The sequence below is a fragment of the Onychomys torridus genome, chromosome 5 (genome assembly GCF_903995425.1).
Source record: "Onychomys torridus chromosome 5, mOncTor1.1, whole genome shotgun sequence".
In the NCBI taxonomy this organism is placed as follows: domain Eukaryota; kingdom Metazoa; phylum Chordata; class Mammalia; order Rodentia; family Cricetidae; genus Onychomys; species Onychomys torridus.
The window spans coordinates 81,949,050-81,962,553 of NC_050447.1; the positions used below are offsets into that span (position 1 = coordinate 81,949,050).

Genomic DNA, 13,504 nt, shown 5'->3' on the forward strand with positions numbered 1-13,504 from the left:
AGGGTGGGCTCTCCGTTAGCTGAACAGCAACCTGTATCACTTCAGTGTCAGAATGACTTCTGAATTGGAAACTGGGGTACCAAACTGCTGTGATAGTCTGCAGTAGCCCCAGAAGACAAAACCATCTTCTAATGACTTCCATGAAAGGGCCCTATGCCCTGGTAAAGGCAAGCAAGAGGTATGAGAAAGCAGGAGCTAGAAATAAAAAGGGGATGAGCTTGATGACCTAAGGATGAGGACAGCACACACAGGGAAGAGCAGACCTGAGTCTTCTCTCTGCTGGTTCCTCAGAGGCTGGCTTCCGGCCAACGGACAATACTCAGAAATTGCCCATTGGTTGTATCTTTATAGTAATCCTGTTGTAGCCAAACAGCAAACTCCTTTAAATTAGCTAATCTTTAGTAGGCTTGTCTCCCTTTTAATTAAACAAGCCTGACTAATGACATATATTCATCTTTGAAATGAGGCTAGAAATGTAGATAAATGCCACTGTGAATGGGTGTTTGGAGGGATTCAGAGCAATCAATTAGGATAGAGAATATTATTGAGTTTGAAGAAATGCATCACAACTTCTTGTCTTAAGGATGAAAGCTTATTTGCTATAACCCCACAGCCCTCTTCAGTCTCTGCCCACAGGATGAGTCTTTTTGAGATGCACCATTTGAAGATATGTTCCTTTGTCTGGCACATATGAATTAATGTGCATTTTGACACTTTGTTAGCTTCTCAGAGATTATTATGTAATGATTTTAAAATGCCCCATTTCTGGAAAGAAAACATTTCAGTTGAGACGGCAGTGTGCACCTGTCACCCCAGCTGCTTGGGAGGCTGAGGCAAGAAGATTATTTGCACTCAAGAGTTTAGGATCAACCAGGCAACGGTGTGATATTCCAGCCTAAAAAAGAAAAGAACGACAAACAAATGACCAATAGTATAATGAAGGCTGGCTCCACATCACCAATCAGGCAAATGCAATAGAAACTACAGTCTGTTCATTTCTGTGATACAGCTATTACCGAAATAATAAAAGATATCAAGTGTTGGTTAACATGTGGATAAAGCAAAAATTCTTGTTCATGGTTGGTGGGAAGGTCAATGAGCATGGTAGAAGTACCATAGAAGTTCCTCAAAGTATTAAAATGAACTCCTGGAGGCTGGGTATGTTGGTGCATACTGATAATTCCTGCACAGAGACAGGCAGATCTCTGTGGATTCAAGACTAGTCTGGCCTACATAGCAAAAGCCAGCCAGGGTGATATAGTCAGACCCTGGCCAAAAAATAAAAATAAAAAGGTATTATTGGGCTAGAAAGATAACTCAGCAGTTAAGAGAGTGTACTGCTCTTCCAGAGGAGAGGATCTGAGTTTGATTCCCAGTACCTACATCAGTGGTTCACAATTACTAGTAACACCAGCTCCAGGGGACTCTGACACCTATGTCCTCTCTGGGTACCTTCACTCATATACACCTATAATATACATGCACACATAATTAAAAATAATAAAAACAAAAAAGTACTACTATGTTCTCTAAAACTCCAATGCACACTCAAAGAAAATGAAATCATTCTGCAAAGTGATCTATACTCTCATGTTTATTGCAACCCAAGTGTTCATCAATGAATTAGTAAAGAAAAAAAAATATATCTTTCCAGCCCAATAATACCTTTTTATTTTTATTTTTTGGCCAGGGTCTGACTCTATCACCCTGGCTGGCTTTTGCTATATATATATATATATATATATATATATATATATATATATATATATATATATATATATATATGAATACTGTTCAACTCTAAACATGCAAGGAATCCTAGGGTAACATTGATTCACATGAGGAATACAAAAACATCAATTTGGTATGAAATACAGACTGGGGGGTTGGCAAGATGGCTCAGTGGGTAGTAGTGTTTACCTCCATGTCTGATAGCTTGAGTTAAATTTCCAGGAACCACATGGTAAGAGGAGAGAATCAGTCCTCATCAGTTGCTCTCTGACCTCCACACATACACATATAAATAAATATAATGTAATGAAAAAAAACTTTTTCAGGACAGAAACTAAAAGTGGAAGCATGTTTGTCACAGGCTGGCATGCTTTGTGGGGAGGGAAACTGGGAGGTCTTGATCAAAGGATATAAAAGTAGACAGGCTAAATAGGTTGAAGAGATAGGTTGTATAGTGTGGCAGCTACAATCAGTGACATTAAAATTGCAGAAAGTAGAAGTTAAGTGTTGTTATTACAAACGTGATAACTATGTGAGGCAATCCATTGGTTAATTAGCTAGAATCAGCCACTCCTGAATATCTACACTTTAAAAGAGTATGCTGCATGCCATGAGTACATGCAATTTTATCTGTCAATTAAAAAAGTAATCTCAAAAATATTATAGTGAAAAACACCACACACACACACACACACACACACACACACACACACACACACACACACACACACGGTGTGATGGCAAGTAGATTTGCAAAGTTCCACTGCAAAAGGCCTCAATGTCTCATGTCAGTGAGATTTCAGTTTGCAGGCTACAGGAGTGGAAGATCCTATTGGACCATCAGGGACACGCCTGAAGAGGCAGGAGAGTGGGCAGAACAGAAGGTCAAGTTTCATCTGATGTCAGCAAGGATCTACATGTTTGGTTATCTCGTGAGAATATCAAAGCTCTCAAATTTCAATGGCTTAGACATAAACGAGTTTTAATCCACAACAACAACAACAACAATAATAAAAGTGTTAACCACTAAAGGGGTGGAAGACACGGGTCCATGTTAGCTCCCTATTTGTTAGGAAATGTGATTTGTCAACTGTAAGGGATTGATTCAGCATTTTAGTTTAAAACAAAAACAGATTTAAATTCATTATTTGACATCCAGTAGGTCAAACCATCAGGCCACTGGATACTTTTTTGAAAAGTCATTATCTTGACTGGTGGCTGGGAGGGGATACTTAATAATAATATAATCCAATAGAACACAGGCTTTGGGGAGAACGAGGATGACACAGAATATTGTTGATACTGTTTGAGTAATGCACATTGCCAAGTTCCCAATGATCTCTAGGGAAGATTTCATTGAACCACAAATTTAGTAATCTGTCTTATTTGTTTATTTACTTAAAAAACTTAACTCAGTAACGACTCACTTTTGTAAGACCCCCAAGCATTTCTTGATCCTGTAAGAACACATTGGAATGTAAATTGAGTTTAAGTCTCTGACTTTTCTCTCCAGGTCTTATCCTATTACCGCCCAGACTCTGCACCCAGCATCTGCAGGCGTCTGTCTCTTTATCTCTTTTTCCATAATGGAAGAAAAATGAACACTCGAAATCAAACAGACAACTCAACCCCTAACCTCATAGCTGTTCCCTTCATCTAAACTGATCTCTTACCTTTGACCCGAGTCTCCTGAAAACAATTTTCAGATCTGAACTCCTTATTTTTACTGAAACAAAGTGAATTCTTAAAAAATACAAGTTACTATTGGGAATTCAAAGTGGATTGTTAGCAGGCAGAAAACTATATAACAGAGGAAACAGCGGTGGGTTCCATGTCTACACTGCCATAGCTGTTTGCATGTTGGAAGCAGTGGGTTCCATGTCTACGCCGACATAGCTGTTTGCATGTTGGAAGCAGTGGGTTTCATGTCTACACTGCCATAGCTGTTTGCATGTTGGAAGCAGTGGGTTTCATGTCTACACTGCCATAGCTGTTTGCATGTTGGAAGCAGTGGGTTCCATGTCTACACTGCCATAGCCTTTTGTATGCAGGAAGCAGTGGGTTCCATGTCTACACTGCCATTGCTGGTTGCTTGTGTGTGAGGAAGCTGAATGTAGAAAAGTAGTTAAGTGAGTCCTGTGCAGAGCACAGAACAAAATTCTGTAAAGAAGCAATTGTCCTTAAACATCTTAAATTGAATTAAAATTGTTGCCTATTCTCTTGACTATTGATTGACATACTATCTCTAATCCAATTTTTATTTTCCTCACTGATTCAAACACTCTTATTCACTCAGTTAAAAAGCTCACTGGAGTACAAGCTTGTTTCTTTTAAAAACTAATTTTTAGCTACTTAAGAAGTCTGACCATAGCAATAAAAACAAAAGAATTGAAATCATTGTCTGAGGAATGAATCACAAGGTCTTATTCTGAACTATATTTGGACCAATATATAAATGCAAACTTTAAAGTGTAGATAATAATATTGACAAATATGTAATACTAGAAGGCAAATATGAATTTGATAAATACGAGTGTTTTGGAGGGCTCCTTGGATGTGCCAGTGAAAGAACTGTAAATCAGAGAGTTTTATGTCTGGGGATATGGCTCAGTAGAAGGGCAGCTGCTTAGCATGTGCAAAGCCCTGGCTTTGATCCCCATATCACAGAAATCAAAAGACAAAATGAGTGTTTTTTAAAGCAGGCTGCAGTGGTGCATACCTCTAATCCTAGCACTTAGGAGGCTGAAGGAGGGAGGACTCTAGTTCAAGGCCAGCCTGGGGTATACAACAATTCCATGCTTTACAAAATAGAGAAAGGAGGGAGGGGATGAGGGAGGGAGGGACTTCTTAAGATTCTTGAGTTTTTCAGGCCTGGTGAGTCATGAATGTAATCTCTGCACTTAGGAAGTGGAGGTAAGATTGTGAGTTCAGGGCCAGCCTGGGCTACGTGGGACGCTGTTTCAACAAGATTCCTGAGTTAACATTAAGGTCAAAAAGTAAAGACAAGTTTAGTGCTTAGTAAAGATAGTGCAAGAGGTAAAGTGTTTGCCATGCAAGAGAGTCTAAGATCCATGCCCAGAACAACAGAAAAACCAGGGGTGGTAGTGAGCATGTTATCTGAATAAAGAGCTAGAACCCTCCCTCGTCATTTGGTCTGCTATGCTCCCAACTCCCTCATGAGGAGACAGGAGACTCCCCAGAAGCTCAAAGACTGGTTAACACTGAACAAGCCAGAGCACACCTCAAACATGATGGAAGGTAAAAACTGATATCTGAAGTTGCTCTATGGCACATGAGCTCACCAGTCCCCCGCCCCCCCCACACACACGCGTGATTGGAAACCCATTGGGATTCACATCAGTGCTTATCAGCACATCTTCCTCATTTGCTGTTTCTCTGCAGGCAGATAGACTCCAGCTGTCCCCACATCTCTACTTTTATACATTTTTCTTGAAATAACCTCCAGAGCTCGGCCAGCCAGCATCTCTGTCTAAAGAAAGAACCTAATTAGGTTGTGGGTTGTGTGACTGGCCGAGGCAAGAAGGCAGTGTCTCCTAGCCTGGCTCCTGCTGTCCCTCCCAGTGTGAAAGGGGACATTAACTGAAACAAACTGGAACACAGGAAGTGTGTACTACAACCTGGTGTTCACCTACACATTTCCTTACATCTTCTTCAATTGATGGAGTATTTATCTGCAGCAAAGGTAAATAGGGTTAGTCCTCTATAGGTTTCTCCCTGTTCTTTGCTCCGTATTTTATGTCCAAGACACAAAGAATTACCTGTAGTTCCCTCGTCTACCCATCCCTTCTTTACCACCCTGTCTTCCTTCACAGTTAACTCAGTTCATCCTTAAATTTCCGTGGTCCTCTGTGCTTGAGGTGGTCTTCCTCCTCAGTAGGAGCCAACCCCAATGTCACTGGTTTCAGGAGACCCTCCCTGGACATCTTCACCTTGTTAGGCTGCATCCTAATATCATGCATGCAATTCTGTACCACTGTTTGACTTGTAACATGTTGTCTAGGTGTCCATATCTTTGCAAGTCTGGACATTGTGTGTGAGTTTGGTCTACTGGTGGGCACTTCGAAGTGGCTGAGTGAGTCTGCTTTAGAAGATTCCTTTTAGCTAATGATTGACTGTCCAAGGTTAAAAGAGTATGTCATTACCTAAATACGTGGTCCACAGGGCCCCCTGGATTAACTCCCCAAAGTTCTAATGGTCAAGAACAGCCAGGAAATGCTGATGATACTCTTCCTGTGGGCTGCCAGCTGTCCTTGCTGAGAGGTCTGCTGGTTACTGAGCGACTTTATCTGTTCTGTTTTCTCCTAAGACCTCTGCTGAGCTTGCCTACCCCACCCCCATTCCGTGTGTGTATGTGTGTATGTGTGTGTGTGTGTGTGTGTGTGTGTGAGAGAGAGAGAGAGAGAGAGAGAGAGAGAGAGAGAGAGAGATGGGGGTGGGGTGGGGGAGAGCAGGGTCTTGATATGTAGTAAAGGCTGTCCTCAAAACTGCAATTCTCCTGCCTCCACCTTTTAAACAGTGTGATTATAGGGTGTATTTGACAATTTCCTTCCCTCTTTTTATTTAAATTTGTAAATTTTTATATTATGTTTTGTTTTGAGTCAGGGTCTAGTTTGTAGCCCAGGCTGGTATAGAACTCACTACATAGCTAGTGGCTGGCCCCCAACTCTTGCCAATTCTCCAGCTTTAGCCACCTAAAAGCTTCCCCAGTGCTAAGTTCCAAGTGTGGACTCCCCTCCCTCCTTTCAAAATGCAGTTTTGACCTAGCAAAGTAATAGAGCATAAGATTATAGGGTTATTTACTTTTTCTATACAAAGACATCTTTTTTTTTTTTTTTAAAGGTAGCTTTATTAACTTCCTATGTCTCTGAAGACTTCCAGCAAATTTATTACGTTAGGTGTTTAGAAGGCTCCTTCCTCCTAGATCTTCAGTCTGTAAGACGGTTTTCCCCCTTAAGTGTTTGTTTGCTTTACGGTGCTGGCATGGAACCCAGGCCTCGGAGCTGGAGGCCGGTCTCCCAGCTTCTTAGTTTTCACATCTGCCCTCCCATTCTAAATGACCTGACTTTTATCTCTCATCGTTTTAAATGTTGGCTGACCCTAAAAGTGAATTTTGCAGATGGTTTACTTTTGCTTGGGGGAGGGGATGTTAAAGAGCATTCCCTTTGATAATAAAATCCTTAAGCCCATTTCCCCCTCAGACAAGCAAACAGCATCCCATTCCATTTTAGGTTCGTTGGGGAGGCCGCCCCTCAAGCCCTAATAAATGACTTAGTATCTCAGGAAAGAGATCGCTGTGGGGCTGATATTGATCAGGTCAGCGGGTGTGTTTGCCTGCGATTGTTTGGGGGGTGGTTAATTGAGTCTCGGCCAGTGTCGTCTAGCTGGCGCCGGGTGCTTTTGGATTTGCTAATTTTCGTTAAGTGTCTCTAGCAGGCTCCCGGTCCCCTGTCTACCCGGGAGAACCCAGCGGCTCCTACTGATCAACAGTCTGTCTGTCTGGGCTTTATTGATCACAAGGCGGCCGGCTCGGGGCGGATGCGCCCGGGGGAGCCAGGGAGCCGACAGAGAGCAGACTCCAGCTCCTGGCTGACCCTTCCTAGCTTCTCACTCGACTTCTCCTCGACCACTCGCGGGCGGGCCGGGCCCAGACAAGGCCACTATCCCCGGGGGTCTCCGAGACTGGGTCGCCGTGGCATAGCCATTGTCCCTGTGGAGCTCCGGGGCTCGGTGGCCGGGGTATGGTCAATGCCCGGGGGAGGTCCGGGGCTCCGAAGCTGGGGTATAGCTACTTTCTCTGGGAGACTCCTGTACATGACCACTGAGAGTGTGGCGTCCCTTGTAGGGTTCATGTGGGACAAAAGCGAAGCCACGTGTTGGGGGCCGCTGGCAGGAAACTGAGCAGTAGGAGGGTCTCGTGGCAAACCCAGAGGCTACCTAGAAGCGGGGCTCCGCGGCGCCCCGAGGCTGCACTAGCAGACGTCCGCTAGGGGGAGCGCTGCGGCCGGGTCCGTAGAGTGCTAGACGTCGGCGCCAGGGCGAGCTGGGAGGCAGGTCCGCTCCGCTTCGCGTCTGGCCCCGCCCCCTGCTGCCTGGCCGCAGGGCTGCAAGCGTCGGCCAATCAGAGAGCGGGGGTGGAGCAAAGGGCGGGGCCGCGCTTGGCAGTCTCCCGGCGCCCGGCACTATTTACGGCGCGGACGCGGGCTCTCTGGCCGGTGCAGTAGCTGCTCGCCGCGGGTGGGTCCTACGCGCGTCCGCTTTTCGCGGCTTGTGCACGGGGTGGCGGGGCGAGGGGAGGACTTCTGGGGAGCGTGCGGAGCCGAGAACGTGTCCTCCGTAGTCTTGGTCCCGCTCCATGCTCCGGCTCCCGCCCCGCCACTGACGGCGCCCGGGCTCGTGCGCAGCGCGCCCCGGGAGTCGTAGTGCAGCCGCGCCTGGCCCCCGGAGCGACGGGGGCGCGGGGCGTCAATGGATCGCCACTCCAGCTACATCTTCATCTGGCTGCAGCTGGAGCTCTGCGCCATGGCCGTGCTGCTCACCAAAGGTGAGTGCCGCGGAGCTGAGCGCCGGGACTGCGGGGCTGGCCGTCGGGCTTCGTGAGCGGTGGCGAGGTTCCCGCCTGCGCCTTTGCCGCGTTTCTCTTCACTGCCCCGGGCCTGGCGCGTTAAAGGACGGTCAGTCTTCGGGGCCAGGAGGTGGCCGGATGCCGCTGGGCTCACATCCCACGACGGGACGGTCCTGAGAAAACGCAGATCCCAACTGGGCCGGGCGGGAGTTTCTGTTGGTTTTACTCGGTGCCTGACCCTGAAAGTGCCACTGAGTGTCTCTGTATGTTTTTGGATGTCTGCGCGTGTGTTTTACAAGTGTCCTTAAGTTGGCCGACGTCTGTTTCTGAGCTGAGCTTGTCTGTGTTCTTGACTTTTGTGCTTCTGAATGTATCTGCACATGCGTCTGATTATTTCTGAGTGAGTGCTAGTGCCGTGTGTATATTCGCGTGTCTGAATGTCTCGGAGTGTGCATATCTGTGGACCGAGGATGTGAGGTCTTCCTGGGAATGTAGGACTGTGCGGTGGCTGCTGAAGTGTGTCTTCTGCTCTAAACCGGCTGGGAGGAGTAGGTGCTGTCATCCGCCCCCTTTCCCACTCCGTATTTTTACAGAGACTGCTGGAAAAAGGAGGGAAAACATAATCTTTCTTTTTTTTTTTCTTTCCAGCAGGGCTCACCTTTTAGATGGAAATTCTCTTAACTCCTAGATTTCAAGGCTCCCCCTCACCCCTACCAGGCAGGACTCTACCTCCTGTTCTGCGAACTCATTTTTTTTTTTTTTTTAATGGGAAGCGTTATTTAGTCTCTGACCCTCACCCCCAAACACACTTTCCTCTAATTGCCATGTAGCAGGCCTGAGGTTAAAGGATAAGCCAGCCCAGCAAGGATGAGGTGCTACAGTATTTATTTATTTTGGAAGGAAGGGTGTAATTAGCCCTAAATAACAGCCCTTGCAGCCTGCGGAGGGGAGCCTCCTGGCCCTCTCAAAGGCTGGCAGAACAGGGAGGGACTGGGGCTGACATGAAGTCACAGATACCGAAACTATGTGCCTGATAATGATATAATTAGGGGATCAGAGATTTCTGACTGCTGCGGACTTCAAAAGCTTCATTTAAAAGAAGCCAGCAGCCTCTGCTGTAGCCATCTTGACTGAAGCAGACATTTCTGTTTAATCACTACATACAGTAACTAAAAAGGGGCAAACAGAAGAGCATTGTTCACTGTTTTAAAATACCAGTCCCCTCTTGGCCTTTGCATGCCACAGGAAGAAACCTTAAGAAATGACAGAAATATAGTTTTAATACAGTAATACAAAAGTTCATTCTCCTTGTTGAAATGTGGCTCCAATTTTTCTTTTAAAGTCTTAGAACTTTCCCAGTTACCTGTCAAGATTTTATGAAGACTGTTTTAGGTCATTGAAAATATAGTATTTTAAATAGGCTCATAAACACTGGAGCAGCATTTTACTTGTATTTGGTTTTCCCTTTCTGCACCAAATCCGAGGCTAATAGGCGCAAAGTAGACTTTTAATCTGTTTTATTTCTACTTTCAATCTGTATAGAATTTGTCAGGCCAGGGATATGTAGTCATTATCACCTAGGTGTGCTGGTGTGCTTTTATGCAAGAATAGGCTGAACCTGGAAGGAGGAGGGGAAAGCAGAAAAGGATTGCTGCAGGGTTAAGGTTCTTACTTGAAGTGGAGGAGGCAGGAGAGGGACCCTGGACCCACAACCGGGATAGCAAAGTGTGGGCTGGTGGCTGGCTTTCCTTCCAGCTGAAGTGTGAGCAGCCTGGGTGAAAACTGAGCGCACCATGTGGTGGCCTGGAATTTGGACAGATAATTAAATGAGACACCTTACTCAGGCATTCACAGAAAGGAGGAGGAAGAGAAGTGAGCTGGGGGGAGGTTTGGAAAAGCCACAGCTCTCAGTGTTCAGTGTCAGAGTGGAGGTTTTCCATAACTAGACAGATCTTCTGATTGGGGCCTGGGACGAGGCGTATGCATTAGTTTGGTTTACAGTAGCGTGAGCTGTGGCAGCCAACAGTGATGGGTGTTCACCCCATTGGGCATCTCAGTTTCTTGTGATAGATAACTTTCAGGTCCACATCCAAGTCTGAAATCTTGCATTGTGACTAGATGTTAACAGAGCCTTGCAACTCACAAAGTGAGTGTTATAAAGGAAACTTTAATCACTTCCTGGAGAAGAATTTGAGGTTTCCTTAAGGATTTCTCCTTCAACCAGCAAAGGATTTTCAGTTTTGAGTTTCCCCTTTTAGGTCACATGTTAAATTACATGTAAAGCTGGGGGGAGGTGAAGTTGCCCTTCAGTTTTACGTCCCCCACTTTTATGACTTTCCATTTGGGCTGAAAGAAATTGACTTTGGCAAGCAAACCACTAATTGTAAACTGCCTAGTTCCTGTTTTACAATGTTCGGACTAAAAGCGCCTCTGCATGAAAGGATCTTTATAGGCAAAGTTTGCCTTTTCTAGAGAGATTGCAGATAGCTGCCCAGTTTCATAGTTTGAAAACCTGACCTGTGCAGTTTCTAGATTGTTGTGTGTCTAGTTAATAACTTTATAAGGTGTCAGCTCAGGCTCTTAAAACTTGGCTCAGTCCTTTGGGAAGCCAAACAATTCAGTAGTTCCGATCAAATATTTATACAGACAAAACCCCAAAGCCTGACATTTTTATGTTGTATGGTTGTGTAGCATAAAAACACATAAGTAACATGGTTCTACCTTATAACAAAAGGCAATATACCAAAGACTCTTTGACTTCAATCCACATCATATTTCCATTACTCTTAACTCATCAGAAATCTGTTTTTGGGTTTCATATATTCCTAACCGTTCGCTCGATGGAAGTGAGGACACTGCCTGCTTTGGGAGCATTTCTGTTCTCGTGGGCTGCTGTTGTAAACCCTTATCTTGAAAGTCTACAATAAGTGCCTTTGAGTTCTGGGTTCAGCCGATGCTTATGTAGTTTCTTTGTTTGCAGGAGAGATCCGATGCTACTGTGATGCCGCTCACTGTGTGGCAACTGGTTACATGTGTAAGTCTGAGCTGAGTGCCTGCTTCTCCAGACTTCTCGATCCTCAGAACACCAATTCTCCACTCACTCATGGCTGTTTGGACTCACTTGCAAGCACAGCAGACATCTGCCGAGCCAAACAGGCCCAAAACCACTCTGGCCCCGCCATGCCCACGTTGGAATGCTGTCACGAAGACATGTGCAATTACCGAGGCCTGCATGACGTCCTCTCTCCTCCCAAGAGCGAAGCCTCAGGTGGGTCCAAGCTGTCCTGACCCAAGGGCCTGTCTGATCTATAGGCCTGTGACAGCAGCGACTTTGTATGTCTGCTATTGATTTGGTTGTTAATGTAATTAGAGACACCAGAGAGAGGGCATGGCTGGATGCAAAGACCATCTCTAACTGAGTGCCTTTTATGTCTGCCTGAGCATTAGATGTCTCTGCATAATAGGCTTTGCCTGTGATTTCAACATGTTGAGGACATTAAAAGGCCATTACATCCAAGTAATGACAGCCTGTAAACAAATGCATCTGTAAGCATCTTTGGGTACTTTTGTAACATGTCATTTCTTGAAATGCTTGGTAAGTTGCTGTTAAAATGGGCTTTCCTACGGGAGTGGTTCTGTGTTCATGCTTGCTTCTAGGAGAGGTTTATTTGACCAATTTCTCTATACTCCTTTAGGACAAGGAAACCGGCACCAGCATGACAGTAGCAGAAACCTCATCACTAAGGTGCAGGAACTGACCTCCTCCAAAGAACTGTGGTTCCGTGCCGCCGTGATAGCAGTTCCCATCGCTGGCGGCCTGATCTTAGTCTTGCTCATTATGTTGGCCCTGCGAATGCTCCGAAGTGAGAACAAGAGACTGCAGGATCAGCGGCAGCAGATGCTCTCTCGTCTGCACTACAGTTTTCACGGACACCATTCTAAGAAGGGGCAGGTGGCCAAGTTGGACTTGGAGTGCATGGTGCCCGTCAGTGGGCAGGAGAACTGTTGTCTGACCTGTGACAAAATGAGGCAAGCAGAGCTCAGTAATGAGAAGATTCTTTCCCTCGTGCACTGGGGCATGTACAGTGGTCATGGAAAGCTGGAATTTGTATGACAGAGTTGTATCTGGACTATAAACTGAACCCTTGAAGGCCTTCTGAGTTCTGCTGGACAGGAGCACTTTTATCTGGAAACAAACTAACTCACTTAGACATCTTGGAGAGATGAAATGACCTCTGCAAAAGAGAATCTTGGATATTTCTTCTGAAGGATTATTTGCACAGACTCAAATACAGTCAAATGGATTAATTTGCTTTAAAGTTATAAAAAGCAAAGAGAGGACTCAGCACACACTTTCCCAGGGTTCTTTGTATCCCAGGGAGCCATGACTGACAAATAAACAGTGTGCTCTCTGTAAGCTCCTACATCTTCATTTATTGTAAAGATTTTTTAAAATATATATATTTTTGTCCGAAAATTTAGTGGTGTCTTTCCTAAATTATAAACTTAGATTGGGGTGTGGGGAAGGCTGATGGTGGTGTACCTCAATGGTGAAATACTTGTCTAGTGTGCATGAGGTGCCCTGGGTTGGATTTTTCTCTAGCACCACAGAAAACCAACCAACCAACAAAACATTTGAGTTGGAAGTGTAAGAGAGTACATGTTAATTATATGAATGAAGACCTGTTACTCAGACCTCACAGATGCAGGTTTTGGCTTCATTTTGATCTTGTTCATTCTTCATTGTACAAACCTGTAATTAATTGTCTTTGCGTAATGACGGTTGTCTAGCATCTCACCTGCATTGTTTTCAAGAATGATCCTGGTTTTAGTTTTCATCTAAGGACTTTTTTTGTTTGTGCTAAGGGTTGTCTCTGGTCGCAGCATGCTAAGCGCACGCTCTGCCACTAAGCCCTAAGCCTTCTTCACTTACTGTGCCAGACCAGATAGGGCTTGAGTTCCTGAAGTTGGCATGACAAAAGGGATGTTTTATCAGTTCCAGCTACTCTCCCTGCAAGGACCTTTTAACTAGGCCCCCTCCCCCCAGCTAAAGAATGTCTTCAGTCAAGTTAACCACTGTCTACTTTGACAGTTTATTTTGTCTCGAACCAAATTAAATATTTTGTCTCCCAAATTAGCCAAACTTTATTATGCAATGCTCCTGGTCTTTAGACATGATTATACTTACAG

The 13,504-nt window shown here is 45.0% G+C and overlaps 1 protein-coding gene across 1 annotated transcript; it reads left to right on the top strand.

Moving 5' to 3' along the window:
• Window positions 1-7,939: 7,939 nt before the first annotated feature.
• Bambi (BMP and activin membrane bound inhibitor) lies at window positions 7,940-12,784 on the top strand. Its single transcript, XM_036188303.1, has 3 exons — window positions 7,940-8,293; window positions 11,295-11,582; window positions 12,010-12,784. The coding sequence occupies exons 1-3, from the start codon at window positions 8,218-8,220 to the stop codon at window positions 12,426-12,428; spliced, it is 783 nt and encodes a 260-aa protein (XP_036044196.1). The 5' UTR covers window positions 7,940-8,217; the 3' UTR covers window positions 12,429-12,784.
• The last annotated feature ends 720 nt before the right edge of the window (window positions 12,785-13,504 follow it).